General features: G+C 45.6%; 1 protein-coding gene across 1 annotated transcript in view; it reads right to left on the bottom strand.

Moving 5' to 3' along the window:
• Positions 1–19,583, bottom strand: part of CFAP251 (cilia and flagella associated protein 251) — a 67,600-nt gene that overhangs the window by 23,171 nt on the left and 24,846 nt on the right. Inside the window, exons 10-18 of the mRNA XM_039220372.1 lie at positions 19,151–19,201; positions 16,818–17,032; positions 14,523–14,717; positions 13,560–13,810; positions 13,063–13,214; positions 11,549–11,722; positions 10,186–10,370; positions 3,985–4,099; positions 3,169–3,332 (exon numbers count right to left, since the gene is read on the bottom strand). Coding sequence (XP_039076303.1) covers positions 3,169–3,332; positions 3,985–4,099; positions 10,186–10,370; positions 11,549–11,722; positions 13,063–13,214; positions 13,560–13,810; positions 14,523–14,717; positions 16,818–17,032; positions 19,151–19,201 — 1,502 coding nt within the window. The remainder of the gene's footprint in view (positions 1–3,168; positions 3,333–3,984; positions 4,100–10,185; positions 10,371–11,548; positions 11,723–13,062; positions 13,215–13,559; positions 13,811–14,522; positions 14,718–16,817; positions 17,033–19,150; positions 19,202–19,583) is intronic.

Raw genomic sequence — 19,583 nt, forward strand, 5'->3', positions numbered from 1 at the left:
TCGGAGGAGCTGCGTACGCAGGCTGCTGTGGGTCTGGGGGAGCTGGTGTTTCTCCAGCTGGGCCCAGGCTTCACCCAGCTCTCGGCTCTGAGATTAGCCATCGAGGCAGGTATCCAGCTGACAGGGCTCCTTCTCTGTGGCCTCCCAGCCTTGCCCAGGCCCAATCCCTATGGGCTCTGGAACAGGGCCAGGTAGGTAAAAGCCAAAATTGACACAGAGGAGCCTGTCCCTAGCAGGAGTGCCTGGGAAAGGCTCACAAGAGCTCCGGATTCTCTGGGAACAGCACTCTGGTGGTCAGGACTGTGCTCTGTGCCCTGCTTCCTGGCCACCGTCGAATGACCCCAGAGAGCAAGAGGGACGGGACTGGCTTGTCCAAGCAGAGCTGGGGAAAGAGACCCACTCCCTGTGTGTTGAGAGCTCCAGATTGTGAATTCTGAGGACTGTTAGTGGCCATGTTCCCTCTGGGTGACAAAATCCATTGTGCAGAGAATGAAGCCAGTAGCAGAGCCGGGCAGAGAGCAAATGGAGAGGGCATCGAGTACACACAGTCCCTGAGCCTCCTGCAACGTGGTTACCTGAGATGCCCATGACCTTCTCACTGATCTCCCTTTGTGCTTCAGCTGGCTTTCTAATACTTGCAACAAAGAAAAGGGGGTCGTTAGGGCACAAAGGGGAAGTATACTTATTGAAAACCTACTGTGTGCTGAGACACACTTGTGGGACAGGAGCCCAGTCAGGAGAAGCAGCGAATACTGTAATTAGCACACAGTAAGTGTTTAGCAAATGCCCCCTGGGGGAGGAGGCAGGCAAGGAACAGCAGCAGTGGTCATCTTTACCCTCAAAACACTGATGGTATTCCCATTTAACAGACGGAGAAACTGAGACTCAGAAGTTAAGAGACTACTAGCCTGAGGTCATAGAGCAAGCAGGCAGGAACGGTGGTATTTGAATCTGAGTCTTTCCGCTCCTGTTTGAACACAGCAGCTGGACCCCAGGTGGGTATGAGGTTGAGCATACAAAAAGCAATGGGGGGTTTAAAAACGGGTGCCGGGGGTGCCTGGGTGGCTCAGTCAGTTGAACGTCCCACTCTTGATTTTGGCTCAGGTTATGATCCCAGGGTCCTAGGATCGAGCCCTGAGTCAGGCTCCACACTGAACATGGAACCTGGCTTAAGATTCTCTCTTTCCCTCTGCCCTACTTCCCCGCTCACTCTAAACAAACAAACAAACAAACCCATAAAAACCAAACAGGAGCCAGACAAGGGGAGGAAACGAGTAGCATACCAGCAAAGACAGAGCAAAGGCACAGCATGGGATGTGTGAAATGAACCCCAGGAGAAGATAAAAGGAAGGGGTCTGCCCTGGAGAAGGTCCATGTGCTGCAGCGATGGTATTTGAGCCCAGGAGCACCCAGATTAAAATCATGGGAACATGAGCGGACTTAACATCTTTACTTCACCCTATGACTCACCAACATTAGACTAGCAGGGAATTTTGTTTGTTTACTTGTTTAGGGTTGTTACATTTCTTCCCATTAGTGAAGCACTGAACATATTAAGACACCAGAAGCAGCAATGAAGTGCTAATTAGCTTATAATGATCCTTTGTCCCCACAACAGATTAAATTGAAATTCTCAGAAGCCTGGACTCTGGCCAGGCCCAGGAAAGCCATTGGAAAGCGGGTGCCTATTTTTTTTTCTTTAATCTCTACCATTATTATTGAGAAGACAAAAATGAAAAGGGTGTGGTGGGGGGGTTGGATTCTGTTCTCTCAGCAGGGTGCGGCTCGCCCCTACTGTTCTAGGGACCAGCCGGTCACACAATCGGGAAGCACTTTTCAGTGTGAGAGCTCACCTCCAGCTTCCAAATTCCCAATTTCCCACGATCTGCTCTCCTAGGTGAAGGTCAGAGTTGCAACTGCAGCCTGGAGCCAGCGAGGATCCAGAGCAGACTTACCTGGCTACTTGTGCTCATATTCAGGTTAAGACAAAGAAGCTTCAATGTCTGCCGTAAAAGAAAGACGTCCGCTTGGCAGCTGGCAGGGGATACACTTTCACTGGGAGCCATGAATCGAAGGAAGGCAGGATTCTTTAAAAGGTGCTGTCTGTACCAGTTCTTCAATGGGACACTGCCTGGCAGCGTCTGAGAGGCAGGGGCTGGGAGAAGGTGTTCGGGGATGGGCACTGGCTCTGCCATGTGGCAGCTCAGTGAATTTGGGTAGATGAGAGGGTTACCGTAGTACTTGCCCCCTTTTTCGGGAAGGCTCTTTAATAAGACCTTCACAAGGAAGAATGGAAGAGAGGAAAAATGTACTGAGCCTTAGCTCTGTGCCAGGTGCTTTCCCTGTATTAACCTACTTAATCCTTACAAGGACCCTATTAAAGTCCCTATTATTACCCTCCTCCCCCCCACCCCCCATTTCACAGACAAGGAATCTAAAGATCAGAGATGTGAAGAAACATGCCCTAGGTCGCACAGCCAGCAGAAAATAGGCTCCACATCCAAACCTGTCTCTTGGACCTCAAAGCACGGGTACTTTCCGATGCTCAATCCCGGGCTTCTCCAGCCTCGCCCGGGACAGGGCGTCTCAGCTCAGGGCACGTGCGTGAGAAGAGCAGAGTGGACACACATGTTTCAAATAAGATTCCTACTATTTCTGTTACACACGCTTGGGAGATTTGGGCACGATCTTTGTGGCTGGTGGGAATGTAGGTAACAGAGTAGGAAGTATTTCAGGGGCCACACTGAACACAGTGGAGGCATGCTGCCTTCGCTGCAAGTAGTAGTGAATAGTAACCTTTTGTGTCCATCGGTATGGACAGATGTCATGGGCAGGAACCTGAACTCCAGGCCTGTAGGGGTTGAACACCCGTCTGCTGTTACTGGTTAAGAAAAGAGGGTCTGGGAGTGCCCAGGTGGCTCAGTCAGTTGAGCATCTGACTTCAGCTCAGGTCATGATCTTGCAGTTTGTAAGTTCGAGCCCCACGTTGGGCTCTGTGCTGACAGCTCAGAGCCTGGAGCCTGCTGCAGATGCTGTGTGTGTCTCTCTCTCTGCCCCACCCCCACTCTCACTCGTCTCTCTCTCTTTCAAAAATAAACAAACATTAAGAAAAGAGCATCTATGCTTGACACCTTCCTTGTGGGGTAGGGTTCTTGCCTCACCACCTACCTTAAGTTGATTTCCCACTGCACCACCGATCGATCCCGCCCTCCTGCTGTGAAGGCATAACACCCGTCATAGGAAAGGGCCATTCCAGCCACCCCGCTTGGGTGGCATATAATAGCAGATGTCTTATGTGGATTGCCATCGATTGGTAAGATCTGAAGTCCAACCTAGGGAGGAATATGTAATCGGAATTTCAGATTCAGACCACTGGGGCCCAGGCCAAGGCCTGGCACATTCATGTGTTACTTCCGGTTCTTTTTACCGGAAGGACACGTGCGTCTGGAGCCACCTCAGTGTGTGAGAGCCGCACATTTCACGTGGCCAGGGGCTCACACACACTGACCCCTGTGGGGCGGTCCCTTAGGAGAGAGACACCAGGTCCCGGTAGAGACACAGGAAGGAAGCTTTTGCTTGTCTTCAAGCAAATAGTCAGATATCCAAGGATTTCCTGGTTAATTCTGGAATCCTATGATTTTGTGCTTTTCAATAGATTATTTATCAAATGTAGAACTAAGTGTAACTACTTTGCACATCTTTATCAGATTTTTCCACGTAAATAAATCAGGAAGAAAAAAATCCTTTGGTGACCATGTGTCTTCACGAGAGTACAGAAAATACAATTAACTCTGTTCAAAAATGCCTCCTAAGACCCATTTTCACTCATCAATGGCAAACTACAGTATCACTGTTGATTGACTAGGACACAAGTAATGGGGCTTGGCTATGACACCCAGCGTCCTAGAGTCTGATCCTACTTAGGGCTGTGCCCCTGAAAACCCACAGAGTCATCTCACAGAGGCAGAGAGCAAAGGCCAATACCTTGTCTCTGTTAATAAACACCATGTAGCGTTTCTGCAGGTCCAAGGTGCTTTTCACAGGGAGGATCTGTACCTGCTCAATGGAAGAGCCGTAAACTGGCCCAAGAAGTGTCTTTCTGCATGAGAAAAAAAAACATTTTTTTAATTCCACAAATCTGAATGTAGTTTTCCTGACTAGCTACCTTTCCTGATACTGTATTCATTTTAAATTCAGAATTTCCCATCCCGTCACTCAGCTAAGAACCTCTCTCAACCGCTGCTAACAGCTGCCATAAATAAGGGGCCAAGCCCCAAACCGTAAACACTCCAGGGAAAGTCTGATTGTGAAGATGCTTTCCGTGGTGGAGGCTCTGACTTCCCTCCCTGACAGCCGAGTGAGGGAACATTGTGCCTCGAGAATGTGTACAGGAACAAGGGACGTGAAAAAGGCGGTGAACGAGTGACAAGCATTGGCGGGATGCAGGAAAACACCCCTTCCCCGGTGGTAGGCCAAGAGATTACGTCAGGTGCCATCTGTTGTTCCAGACGCGTGACACGCAGGTCCAAGCGCAACACAGAGACTTCCCAAAAAACCGTCTGTGAATCAAATTGTAACGAATTGTACCTCCGCCAATGGTCAGACTTCTTTCGCTCAAACTCTGTTAGGAATCTAATCTGATGCAAGGTTATGGGATGTCACCCTGAGCCCAGAGGAGGACTTTCCCTGAAGCTAGCAAAACAGGAGCTTCGGGACTCTGCCTCACACAGGCATCTTCTGCGAGGGTGTGGAAGATGGGCTGTTGTTGGAAAGCTGCAGAAGGAAAGCGTAAGGGGGAAGGAGCGGGAGGTGGAGGGCAGTAGGGCGAGTTGTGAGAGCAGATGCCGGCCAGGCTGCAGGATGCTGCGGGGGGGCTGGGAGGGATCAGGTTGGATGAGCCATGGTCAAGTTCATACACGTGGAGACTTAGGTGAAATGTCAGAAGTTCTAAATGTCCACCTGAGGGACCACATGCTGGTTCGCCACCAGTCACCCTGTGTAGGGATGTCCGAGGACCTCTCCCAAGTATTCCTGAGTGGACAGAGGCGGGGAGACTATGGCTAAGAGCAGACTGATGTGAACCCCACGTGGAGGACGTGGGGCTGTCACCCACCGCCAGTGGGAACATGAGCGGGTGGCACTGCTTTGGTAACTGGTCTGGCAGTTCGTCATCGTGGTTAAACAGTTACCATGTGAGCTGGCAATTCTCTACCCAAGAGAAATGGAACATGTATCTGCACAGAAATCCACACACAAATGTTCATAAGAGCCCAACACAGAGACAACAGCAACACCCACCAATGGGTGAATGGATAGACAGATGGGGTAGATCTTTTTTTTTTTTAATGTTTACTTATTTTTGAAAGAGAGACACAGTGTGAGCAGGGGAGGGTCAGAGAGAGACGGAGACAGAATTCGAAGCAGGCTCCAGGCTCTGAGCTGTCAGCACGGAGACTGATGTAGGACCTGAGCTCACGAACTGTGAGATCATGACCTGAGCTGAAGTCGGACACTTAACCAACTGAGCTACCCAGGCGCCCCCAATTGGGGTACACCTATACAACAGAGTATTATTCAGCCATAAAAAAAGAACACTGAAACACGCCACGCCACAGATGAACCCTGAAAACAGGACACTGAGTGAAAGAAGCCACACACAAAACATCACACAGTGTATGATTCCATGAAATATCCAGAATAGCAAAAGGCACAGAGACAGAACACAGACTGGTGGCTGTCAGGGGTGGGGCGGGAGTCAAGAAAGGAAGGAAGGAGGGTATGAGGGGGGTGGCTGCTAATGGGTGTGGGGTTTGTTTTTGGGGTGATGAAAATGCTCTTGGATTAGACAGTGGTAATAGTTGCACAACTTTGTGAATATAGTAAAAACCATTGAAAAGGGAAAAACTTTAAAAAAAGAAAGAAAAGGGGTAAATTCTTTGATGTAAAATACATCTTAATTTAAGCAAAAAAAAAAAAGGTCAAACTAGGGGCATCTGGTCATGATCTCATGGTTCATAGGTTTGAGCCCCACGTCGGGCTCTGTGCTGACAGCTCAGAGCCTGGAGCCTGCTTCGGATTCTGTCTGTCTCTCTCTCTCTCTATTCCTCCCCCATTCGTGCTCTATCTCTCTCTTTTAAAAATAAATAAACATTTGGGGCACCTAGGTGGCTCAGTCAGTTAAGTATCCGACTTCAGCTCAGGTCATGATCTCACGGGTTCGTGGGTTCGAGCCCCACATCGAACTCTGTCCTGACAGCTGGCTCAGAGCCTGGAGCCTGCTTCAGATTCTGTGTCTCCCTCTCTCTCTGACCCTCCCTTGCTCACGATGTCTCTCTCTCTCTCTCTCTCTCTCAGAAATTAAAAATAAACAAACATTTTTTTAAAAAGGGTCAAACTATTCAGCGCCCCCCCTCCCCCGGTGCCTTCACTTCCTCAACAGTAAGCGGGGACAATGACAATGACAGCACCCGGCCCAGAAGACAGTGGTAAACATTAAGTAGGTTAATATACACAAAACACTGGGAACAATTTCTAGCACATAGTAGGAGCTATGTAAAACATCTGACACATCTGACAATTTCATAAAGTTAGTATCTTTTGTATCTGATTTAAAAAGTATTACATATTCATTGTAAACAATTACACACATTTAGACACACAGAAGATAGAAAATCTACCTAGACCCCCACTTTGCTGCACTCTTTCATCCCAAGATAATCATGGATAATAGTTTGGTGTCTGGAACTTGAGAATTTCTTTTATGTATTCTAACCTATATAATTAGAATTTTATGTGAAAATTATATAAATTATAGAAACACCATTGTATATGATAATATAGTATGTCACAGAGATATTTCCATGATGCTACACAGAGAGCTTTTTCTTTCTTTCTTTTTTTTAAGTAGGCTTCACACCCAGCGCAGAGCTCAGTGTGGGGTTTGAACTCACGACCTTGAGTTTAAGACCTGAGCTGAGATCAAGAGTCAGATGTTTAACCCAGCCTTCCAGCTACCTCTCTTTTTATCTTTTCTACAAGCAGTATGAGATTTCAGTGTAGTGACAAGCCATCATTTAACTAATCCCCTATTAATGGACATCTGGATTGTTTCCACTTTTGAAAATATTTTCAAGCAAAACATCCTTTTACTTATGTCTTAGCATACTGTGTGAGGATGTGTGACATTCCTAGATATCAGATTAACAAATTAACAAATTAACAGTGGGTAACAATTGCTCTCCCAAAGGATGCCCCAGTTTCCACATCTCCCCAGCAGGCAGTGAGAGTGCCCACTCCCCCTATATCCTTGCCAACATTGTGCACTGCTGGTCATCTTTATATTTGCTAATCTGGTTCATGAAAAATGATGTCTTGCTTTCATTTACATCTCTGATACACTAGTGAATAGGTTTATCGGCCCTTTTCTGCAAATTGCCTTTTCAAGGTCTAAATATTTTGTAATGCATGTTAAAATTATTTTGGATTTATCATGAAAAGGCACTTCTTACCCAAGTAAGTGTATTTATGAGACTTTATTATTCCTACAACTTAAAAGATGCATTATGCAAGTGGCTTTACTTGAGAGTGATGGAGATGTTTTGGAACTAGATACAGGTGGTAGTTGCATGACATTGTGAATGCCAGTGAATTGTTCATTTTAAAATGGTTAGTTTTGGGGCACCTGGGTGGCTCAGTCGGTTAAGCATACGACTTTGGCTCAGGTCATGATCTCAGTTTGTGAGTTCACGCCCCATGCTAGGCTCTGCATTGACAGCTTAGAGCCTGGAGCCCACTTTGGATTCTCTGTCTCCCTTTCTCTCTCTGCCCTTACCCTGCTTGTGTTCTCTCTATCTCTCAAAAATAAATAAATAAACATTAAAAAATAAAATGGTTAGTTTTTATGTTTTTTTAAATATTTGTTTATTTTTTAGAGAGAGTGTGTGTAAGTGAGTGAAAGGCAGAGAGAGGAGACACAGAATCTGAAGCAGGCTCCGGGCTCTGAGCTGTCAGCACAGAACCCAACACAAAGTTCAAACCCACGAACCATGAGATCATGGCCTGAGCTGAAGTCGAACACTGAACTGATTGAGCCACCCAGGCATCCCTAGTTTTTATGTTTTGTGTTATTGAATTTCACTTTGATAAATTATTTTTTAAGGGACACCTGGGTGGCTCAGCTGGTCAAATGTCTGACTCAATTTCAGCTCAGGTCGTGATCTTGGGGTCGTGAGATCAAGCCCCACTTTGGGCTTCACACTCAGAAATGGAGTCCGCTTGACATTTCTCTCTCTCCTTTCCCTCTACCCCTCCCCCACTCACATTGACTCTCTGAAAACAATAATAAAAGATGCTGTATGAAAAGAAATTTTTAAGTAAAAGTGAAAAGATGCCTTATGCTAATTTCCAATTGATTATCAATGGCAGAAACTCCTAACTGTGTGGCTCTAAGTCTCTGTGTAGTAACTATTAGCAGGAACTTAGAGCCTGGGGCCCTCCATCCCCAATCTGCTCAGCAAAGTCAGATTTCCTCAGGACTTGCATATCTATGGGATAGTCCATGTCCAAAAGTTTTGTTTCCATTAAAGATGATATATGAAGATTCTGAGATCCTCCTAAAATTCTTTTGCCATGTATCTTTCAAATGTCACCTTCCCAGTGTTTTAATATTAAAAAAAAATTGTGCTGGATTTCTTTCCTATTCATGCCACATGACATAGCATTTCTCAGTCATTTTTCCTTATACCCTTCTGGAAACAAATGTTTAAAAAAGGAAGAAGGAGAAGGAGAAGGAGAAGGAGAAGGAGAAGAGGAGGAGGAGGAGGAATATGATGGTGATCCTCTGAGGACCTATCTTACTGAGAAACATTTCAAAACAATGCTCTTTCTCAAGCATGGGGCCAGCTGCTTTGGCCAGTTTTCTCACTTCCTTCTCCCAAGTGAGGTCACTAATGAATTCTCACCTCTGTGCCTCTGCTCTTTCCAGCCCTACCACAAGGCAGCCAAACCACAAGCAGAGAGGGGATGCCCTCTAGAGCTGACTAGGTAGGACCCCAAAGCCAGGGCTGCACTGGGGCCCAAGCATGCCAAGTAGGGGGCAGAATCAGGACTAGATTCAAGGATTAAGACTCATCTTGTCCTGAATGGCAAGTTCCATTGCCTCAGAACCTCAGTGGGATAATACTTGGGCGGGTTGTTGAAGATGAGTGCAAAGCCCTGGTGCAGGGATGGTGCGCCATAATCTACATCTCTCATGAGGAGCAAACCCTGGGAACCAGGGCAAGCAGCACAAGGGCCAAGCACAGACAAAGACCTACTTCAGGATGGAGAGGCTGCTGCTCTGAGAGGCTGAGCTTTGTAGATGCCCTGGGCTTGGTCCTTCAGCTGCTCCTCTATACACTTTTCCCTTCTGGAATCTTCTCCCATCTCATGGTTTTAGAGTACCGTGTGCTCCTGACCTCAAATGTGGACCTGCAGCCCAGCCCAGAACTCCCATGAACTCCACTCTCCCCTCCAAGATGCAAATCCCATGGCGGCAGGAACAATGCTGTTTACATCTCCACCTTCAGCACCTCGGACAGAACCTGGCTCAGGTAGAGGCGGGGTGAATACTGCGTGAACACACAAATGCCATCAGGTAAACTTAAAAACTCCTTTAGGAACCAAGAGTAAGGAAAAAATGCACAATTAGGGCCACTTGGCTGGCTCAGTCGGCAGAATATGTGATTCTTGATCTTGGGGTTGTGAGTTTGAGCCCTACGTTGGGTCTAGAGGTTACTTTAAAAAAATAATAAAATATTTTTTAAAAATCACACAATTGGTAGCATTCAAGTGACAATGTCTGTTTTTTTCCATGAGGGAAGGATAGGAGAGCTTATAAAGCATCAACAACTTCTCAGGTTCCTTCACTGGGTATCAGGCACTGAGCTCTGGGTCCCTCATCTCTGTGCAGGGCTGGGCTCAGACGCAAGGGCTCTAGATTTGCATCCTGCCTCTGGCAACTTCCCAGCCATGTGACCCTGGGTGAGAATTTCTCAACTTTTCCATGCTTTGCTTTCCTCCTCTACAAAGTGAGCGTGAGTACAGGTAGTTAAGAGGCTCATGGGTCCAGGAGCTGGGACGTGACACAAGCTGGGAGCTGACAAACTGACTTCTACATCACATCAGTGAGAGCCTCCTGCTGCTTACCTGCACATTTTCGTGGTAGAATTAAAAAGTTTCACTTTGTAGCCACTGTTGCAAATGAGCAGGAAGAGTTCCTTGGTGAGCGGTGGGTACCAGACCATACAGGTGGGATGGTTGTCCTGATCGGTTCGGTGAATGTCCAGGACCTCCAGGTGGTCTTTGGAGCTCTTAAGAAGATTATACTCGATCTGCGGAGGAGCCCAGATGCACACACGTGAGGACTGAGCCAAATGAAGTCAACCAACAGTCTCATTCTGGGGGAGACATCACTGGGCTCCTAAGAGAAGACTTGCCTGGGCCCTCACTCCTGATAAACTGCCAATATGGAGCATTCCTTTTGAGCAAGGACAGTGAGCTGAGCACTCTAAAAACATGATGCCATTTAACACTCTTGACTCCCCTGTCAAGTCGTACCACTGTGCCTACTTTAGAGATTAGAAAACCTTTTCAGAGAGGTTCAGTGGCTTGCCCAAGGTCCCACAGTTAAGAAGTGGTAGGGTGAGAATTCAAATTTAGGTTCTTACTCACCCCAAAACCTGAACTCTCACAATTGTGTTATGCTGTCCCTCTTACCATTCTCTTGGGAATTCTTCCAGGGTAGGAACGAATTCATACCTAAATCTTAGCACTTGACTGTCATAAATTAGCAGCTTGCTAAATTTCACCCATAGGTAGATTTTGGTGGCCAGACTAGGATGGCCATTATAAAGGGGAGAAGGAGATGGAAGAAAGGGAGGGAGCGAGGAAGGAAGTTAAGATGGATAGAAACAGACTTTCTTTGACTCACGATGGGGTTACTTCCCAATAAACCTATCGTAAGTCAAAAATGCATTTAACACACCTACCCTAGGGAACTCCACAGCTTAGTCTGGCCGTCCTCAGACGTGCTCAGAACACAGACACGAGCTCTTGGTGGGCAGTCATCTACCACAAAGCCTATTTTATAATGGGGTGTTGACTATCGCATGTAATTTACTGAATCCTGTACTGAAAATGACAAACGGAACAGCCATGTGGGTGCAGGTGGCTGTCTGCATACCGGCTGTGGACCCTCCCGACCACGTGGCTGACTGGTTGCTGCGGCTGCTGCCCAGGATCGCGGGAGAGGACGGGGCCCGTGGATCGCTAGCCCGGGGCAGGATCCAGATCCAACATTCCAAATGCAGTTTCTACTGAAGGAGCATTGCTTTCGCACATCCTTGAGACCAAGCATCAACCCAGGGATGTTTATGCTACTGGTTGTGCTGTACACTCATTTTCTCCAACACACACTATGGGCCTAGTGCTATGCCAGATGCCAGGGACACAATGAGAATGAAATACACACGGTCCCCGTGAGGAGGTAAACGGACACTGAATGTCTCACCAAGAGTCTGTCTTTCCCGAGGCTCAGCAGTCTTGGCACATTGCTGTCCAGATGAACCCCAAACAGGAGACTGCGAATGCTTTTGCGATGAGAACGAAGTCTTGCCAGATACTCCCAGACCCTGTGTCCATCTCTGACTACCACCATGTAAACAGACACAGTAAATCGTACATCCTGAAGAGGACCAAAAGAGTACAAGTCATTCCTTTTTAGGTTTTGTTACTTAAAAATCATCATCATGTTTTTTATACTAATGTTGCCATTAGAATATTTTATCCAAGGGGCACCTGGGTGGCTCAGCTGGTTGAGCATTCAACTCTTGATGTGAGCTCAGGTCATGATCCTAGGGTTGTGAGATCGAGCCTGTGTCAGGCCTGATGACAGCATGGAGCCTGCTTGAGATTCTCTGTCTCCCTCTCCCTCTGCCTCTCCCCCCACTCACATGGGCGCTCTCTCTCTTAAAAAAATAATAAAGAAGACTATGTACTCCAGAAAGAAATTTTAGTCTATCAGAGCAAGTAATAAAATAATACCCATTTTACAGATGAAAAAATTAAGGTTAAAAACAGATAACCCACAAAGGTAATTGCAGGGGAGGGAGACACTGACGCTGTGGCCTTACCCCTCTTTCTGGCCCCCACCTCATTCTGTGTAGAAAACCGAAACCCTGACTCTTTTGCCTTTGTCCTCCCTTCCCTGTATCCAGCTACACAAAACTAAAAAGATGTAAGTTCTAAATAGTATCATAGCTGAGCGTGAACTGGGTAGGATAGTGTGTGAGACCAGCCTGAAGGGGAGGAGGTGCCAGAGTCAGGTGTTGCAGGGGAGCAGAGGCTCAGCTTCGGGCTGTTCTGGCAGGCAGGGAGCACATGGGCCAGAGGAGGAGCTGGGCACAGAGGCAGGGGTGGGAGAGCACTGGGGACACGGAGGCTCTTCCTCCTCACCCCACATCAAGGCAAGACTTGCGCAGTGCGGACCAGGAGAGCTGGCAGGAAGGGAGGGGTTAAAGGTCTCGGAAGATCTTTAGTGAGCTTAAGAGCCCTATTCACAGAGGGAAGGAACAGAATCCAAGCACCAGGGGAAGACTGTGCTTTGAGATAAATGAGAATGTCATCTTGTCAAAAATCAAAGGGAAAGATGAAAGAATGGATGCCCAGAAAGGGGTCCAGAAACCAACACACCAGAACAAGCTGTCGGGATGGCCAAATCCCAGTCCGCGGGTCCAGAGGCCTGGTCTCATTTTCGAGCGACAGTCTCCCCCACCCACCTTAAAGCAGCTTTGTGGAGATAGCGTTCACACACCACACAATTCACACCTTTGAAGTGTGCAACTCTGTGGTTTTTAGTGTACTCACAGGGACCCATGCCACAATTTTAGAGCATTTTCATGACCCCACAAAGAACCCTGAACCCATCAGCAGTCACTCCCCAGCCCCCGCCCCCAGCCTTCTTTCCCTTCCTGGTCGTAAACAAGGCTGCGAGACCACTGGACATCGCGCGGTGGAAAAACTTACAGAAGTTGCCATGTACTGGGAGTCATGGGAGAAGCTGATGTGAGTCACGCTGGTTCTGGAATATTTGAAAGGCTCTGGGATTTGGTTTTCTAAGGACATTGCATCAAGGATATAAACTGTCCCCTCGGTGAAGCCAGCTCCAAGAAGGTCTCCTGAAATCACAAGCCAGAGAACAATGCTGGAAAAGGACTTCATTCATTCAAGAGTCATGGACTCCAGGCCAGGCCTTGTTCTGGTGCTGAGGAGACAGCAGTGAACAAGGCAGACACGGCCCCTGGATGGAGAAACAGACTGACAAGCATGAGGCTCTGGGATGAGTGCTCAGCGACTACTAGGCACAGGGCGCTGCAAGGTCCAGAGGGACAAGGTGTGTCATCTGGCCTGCTGGGGGGAGTGCGGTCAACGTGAACGTCCTGGAGCTGTTATAGCCAAGGACTGTAGCCATTTGGGTCTGTTTTTAATTTGGAGGCTAAGCGAGGCAGATGAAATGAAAATACCTTCAGGGTTATAGGTTAGACTCTGGATGCCGAGCCCCTTCTCAAAGACCCTGCTGAAAAGGTATTTTTTCTTTTCATAATCCCACACTTTGATCATCCCACAGAAACTGCCAATGGCGAGGAGGGGTTGATATGGGTGGCAGGAGATGGCACAAATGGCTTCCTTGGGCTCCACGAATAACTTCTCAAGTTTGGTCCCATCTGTCGTTAAGTGGTACACTGTAGCATCAGATGTTCCAATGATAAGATTCCTGTTTGCCAAGGAGAGACCAGACAGTATCGCGTTTGCAGGGAGCGGGGCACGCCAGCAGAATACTGCTTCTAATTGCACATGAAACGCCTCTGTCGTCTGTAATTTAGTGACATTATTAACCCACCATCTCCAAAAATATACTACCAATACCCAACAGCTTCCATTTGCAAGTGAAAAAGCCCACATTTCTACATGTAAATTGAGTCATTAAGTATGCAGATGGACAGTCAGTTGTACAATTAGCTAATCTGCACATGCAAATATTCATTTGTGTATGCAAATATGGAGTTTGGTGCACACATACAGATGTGCCTGCAAATACGGCAAGGGTAATTAAGCAGACTCGCAGATAATTCAGTCTCGAAATGTTATGGCTATTAATTATCAAACGCCTTTAACCGCAGCGCTAGGGCAAACTTGGCCTGGAGAAGAGACACCAAGCTACAGCGAGGGACCCCAAATACAACACAGATCAGAGCTCAGGAGTAAATAAGCCCTTTCCAATTTCCAGTTGCTAAAGATTCTTAATATGAAAATAATGCCTCATTTTTAAAAATGATTAAATAGGGATGATAATCAGCTTTGGAGATCCATCTTCGAGCCCTGTGAAGGACTGAGAAACCCCATTCTATCACATAGCCGCATGCGAACCACAAGACACCAATCATTTTTTTTGGCCCCTCAAATGACTAGATTAATTAACAACTTACCTTATGATAAAAAGGTCACCTTTTAAAGTGCAGTCTGGAGGATAGTTTGATTTTTCGGTAGGCGGAGCTGCTGGGGTCCTTGAAAAGGACAGGGTCCTTATGGGGCTCAGTTTAAAGTGGCTGTACCAGTTAACAATGGACAGGGTGCGATCGTAGAACTTAATGTTACCTCTAATGTCACCTGTGACAATATAGCTGAAATGGAGAAAAACCTGAGTTTGTTAACCAACTGTAGTATGGACCAGGTATCTATTGAACAGCTAATTATATGTCAGGCTCTGGACTCCGGGAGTTGTAAAAACTTGACTTCATACTACCCTCCAAGGCTGATTTTACTGTTATTCCACTTTATGTCTAGGAAACTCAGGCTCAGAGAAGTTGAGAAATTTGCTCAAGGCCTGGGGTCACCAGATTTAGCAAACAAAATGCAGGTTGCCCAATTAAAATTGAATTTCAGTTAAACAATGAGTAATCTTTTAGAATTATGTCCCAAATAGTGCACGGGACATACTTATACAAGGCAACCTTATCAGACCCTGTGGCTAGCCTAGGCGGGGACCCAGGCTATCTAATGTAAAGTCCACGCTCTTGCTCTACTCTCCCTTCCCTCCCAGGCCAGCCATGTGCAGTGGCAGTGGGCAGTGATTTACATTCTCTGCTGTGAATCCATCTACCAGCTCTCTGAAATCACCCAGCCTGGCAATAGGACACAAGCTGCTTTACAGGAAGGCACTGTTGTTAGAGCCATCGTAAAACCCTGTCCAGTTATCACAGCCAAAGGCAGTGCTGCGTGACAAAATGGCTTTTATTTCCAGTCCTCACATCCATCCCAAATGGGCTTTTTAAAAAAGCCTCTGACATAACTCTAATCAAGGGGGGGGGAGCAGGGGGTTGAATTTCCTCTCATATATGCAAAGTGATTAAATGAGGTTTCTGATTAATAAGCGAGGCAGGTGGGCAGAGTAATTGGCTAGAACACCTTTCACTGCCCTCTGCTGGACAGAAAAGGCAAAATGGGCCAAGTATTTTCAAGACTTTTCCTTCATGGGCTCCCTGGTCCTGCCTGGGTTTTATTTAACATGGAGAGAGGGAAACTGAGGCTTGATCTTCACTGGGTCCTAACCCCCAACTAATTAAAGGTTGGTTCATCATCAAATGCAATTCCATGACTGTCTTTTCCACACCACTACGTGAGGACAATTTGCATTTCTCTTTGAAAAGCCATGCTAGTAGACGCTCACTGCTTCCTTTATTAAAAGAAATGAAAATGAAAGCAGGGCTTTTGGAAAGCAGATGGCACAGTGGCTCCAACCATATGGGCATGGCCCTTGTCATTAGGCAATTTTCTCCACTACTTTTGGGAAGTTCTCTAGCATACTAATACTATTTCACCTAGAGCTCCCCAGTGCCAGACGATGTGTTACAAGTTTTACATGCCTTGTCTCACAAAATCCTCATAAAATCACTCTGAGAGAGATAGTATTGTTATGCCCATTTTACAGATGGAAAAGTGGAGGCTCAGCAAAGTCCCTTGCCCAGGGTCCCTCAGCAAAGAATAGATGCATCTATTATGTGAACCCCTTTTTATCTGAGCCCCCATAGCCTCTCAAGTCAGTGAACTTCATAAATGTCTGTTGTATTTCATCTTCTCATATTGGGTAAGTTTTTTAAGTTTATTTATTTATTCCGAGAGAGAGAAAGAGAGAGGAAAAGAGAACCAGCGGGGGAGAACAGACAGAGGGAGACAGAGGATCTGAAGCAGGCTCTATGTTGACAGCAGAGAGCCTGAAGTGGGACTTGAACTCACAAACTGTGAGATCATGACCTGAGTGGAAGTCGGATGCTCAGCCAATTGAGCTACTCAGGTGCTCGGGTGGTTGTTATTTTGTAATCAGAAGAAAAAAAAAAAACCAACATACTTATTCATGTTATTTTCTTAAAGTATGTAAAATTTAGGGTGCAAAATAAAGTCTAATTAGTGTGGAAGAATAGACACGTTACTTTTTGTTTCACCAACACAAAGTGATTTTTTAAAGTAATACATGCCCATGATTAAAAAAAATAATAATAAAAGCAAACCAATTAGTACAAATGAGACTATAAAAAGAGGTGAATCTAAACCCCCGCTCTGATCTTACTTCTCTGTTCTTTTCCACAGAGGCAATAGACGTTTCCAGTTAACAATGAATTTCCCCAGAAATATTCTATGCATATACAAAATACATGTATACATCCAAAAGGTTTTTCAAATACTTTTGTAATCCTTGATAGCTACTTTTTAATTAAGTTAATTACCTATCAACTGTAGTAAGCACAGTGATGCCCTCCTTCTGCAAATGAACCAATTTACAAGGTTTGATATAAGGAAAGCCTGGAGAGGCGGAGGCGGGCGATGGGGGGCGGTATATGTCCCAGACAACCAGCTTCCCTTCCATTGTTGCTGAGAGTATTTGTGTTAAATTCAAATGAAAGACTGACTGGCTAAATCTTCCCACAAGCTTGTTGAATGTCTGCATTTCAAAAGACAGATTATAAGTTACCGTTGGTAATAAATATAAAACAAAGTATTTATTAATATGGCATTTATAATATTACACTGAAATACAGTAGGAAAAAGATACGATTTAAACAAAACAACCGCTAACAAACCTCTCCCTTGTGGATTGCCTTGGTGCAGGCAGTTCTGAGCCTCTGAAGGTTTGCTCGGAGCCAAGTGATGGGCGATGTACTGTGCTAATTAAACTGTTTGCTTAAAGCAAATGAAAGAGTGGTTAATCACTTGTTTATACCTGTTCAACTTCTCTTACTGGGGTTTCAGAGGCTTATAAAGAGACTAATGCCTGTCGTGAGCAGGCTCCAGTTTTAAGATATCATAAAGTAGTTACCCCAGCCTCATAATGATAACCTTTTTTCCCCACCAGTAGAAATTAAGTGCTGTACGGTATAGAGATGCCCCTGACTCCTTATGAAATGTGTGCTACATAAAATAAGGCACTAGGCCATCCCTCTTAGGCAATGTCTTAGAGGTGAAGTATCGAAGGATCTCAGAGCAGTGAGTGAGGCCCCACAGTGAATGTTTAGCCAAGGAGTAAATCAAAGAAACTCTGCATTTTGTCATGCAAGACAGGACAGCATGTCTGCTGCCCGGGTCTCCGACTACAAAGAGAAGACCCTACGGTTTATGTCTTTTGCCTTGAACGCAATAGGGTCAGGAACACAGGAGCCGATTAAGCAATACAAGGCTCATCATTTCAAGCTATAGCCAGTGTTCATTTGTGGGTTCTGTATTTGCAAATTCATCTCCTCGCTGAAATTTATTTATAACCCAAATCAATCCTTGTGGGACTTAAAATGATCATTTGCGGACGTGCACATGTGCAGAGCGGCAAAACACCGGACTCTGCCTGGGTGCACACTCCTGGCTGAGGTCGAGCAAGGACACACCCTGCCTTCTTATTTCAGCTCTCAAACTGTAAACAAGTTTGCTTTTCGTGGTCTGTTTAGTGCCATGTTGTTTGCGGATTTGAGGTGCTTTTTGTTGGTGATTTCAGTATTTAAACTGGCCCCAGACAAGACACCGAAATGCCGTCTAGCGTTCCTGAGTGCAGGAAGGTTACGACGTGCCTTCCAGGGGATGGACCTGCGTTAGATAACCTTCATCCAGGCATGCGCTCCAGAGCTGTTGGCTGTGAGTCAAAGTTAATGAATCAACATTATGTATTAAATATGGTGTCTTTAAACAAAAACATACATAAAACAAGGTTAGGCATCTATCTGTTGGCAAAAATGTTATGACCAGAGGCTGGCAGGAACCAAATCCTGCATTTCTCCTAGGAGCAAGGACTTCGTATTCACTATCTGCAGAGACTCGATGCAACATAATGGCCACAAATAACGAGAACTGCCTTTATTTTCTGATAACTTTGATTTATGAAAAAGTTTGCAAACAGAATATTCTCTCCGTGCATTCATCTGTCTCATATTATTTTGGCATGCCCTCTTAAAAAATAAGTTTCTATAAATCATAACAAGAGTGAAGAACGGAAGCAGAAGAAACATGATAAAGTGCTCGCCGAGAGCAGATTACATGAGTGTCGAATGCAGAAAAACGCCGTAGGAGACAGGACCCCAGTTCCATCTGGGACGGGGCAGCTGGAGGCGAGCAGGCGAGACAAACAGTGTCCTCCAGCCCTGCTGCACCACCTTGCTCTGGGTTGTTAAACGTCCAGATACCCAGCATCAGGTTTTATTACTCTGAAAACTGGGTGGCTTAAAAAGGAACCACCCATGTTCAACTATTTATTACATCACTCCAAATTAATTTTCATTCTGTGTCACACACACACACACACACACACACACACACACACACATCTGTAAAGCCATCGCTTTTTTGGGTATTTTTCCAGGGTAGTCAACTATCTTTTCCATAATATTTTATTTTGAACAATGATCCATTATTTTCAGCAGGCAATTCAATATGGTGAAGGATCAAGTACAAAATTCAAATGATTTCCCAGTGGCTTAATATGAAGACATACAAAGAGTCGCCCAAAGCGACTAAGCTCACACGTACATATTCACTCGGCACAAAACCTGACATATAAAAGTGGAACAGGCATACTCACTTTTTCTGTTAAACGTGGGGCACTGTGAGCGAGTATACCTTCCTCTTCATACTGATAGGTACAGAAAAAATAATCACTACTAAAAACAAGACTTGGTTTCCCAAAGAAGAACTAATATAACCACAAAATCAAAACAAATGCATCTAAACAGGGTCAGAGCTTTGCAATCTCTATAGATAAGAGAGCCCACTGCCTCCAGGAACATCTGAAAACATTCTGACAGAAGAGTAAATACATTAAAAAATGCCACAAATGGTTGTGACTTTAAATGGGAGTTAATGCAAATCTGAATTCTACATTTGTAAGGCATTAAAGCTACAATAAATACTGGAAGGAAAGACTACCACTGAAAATCAGTGATTCATTCAATTGGTGCTTTTGTATTGCATTTTTTTTTTAATGTTTTTTTTTTTTTTTTTTTTTTTTTTATAGG

This window comes from Hyaena hyaena, unplaced genomic scaffold (genome assembly GCF_003009895.1).
Source record: "Hyaena hyaena isolate Hyena2069 unplaced genomic scaffold, ASM300989v1 scaffold_0, whole genome shotgun sequence".
Lineage (NCBI taxonomy): Eukaryota > Metazoa > Chordata > Mammalia > Carnivora > Hyaenidae > Hyaena > Hyaena hyaena.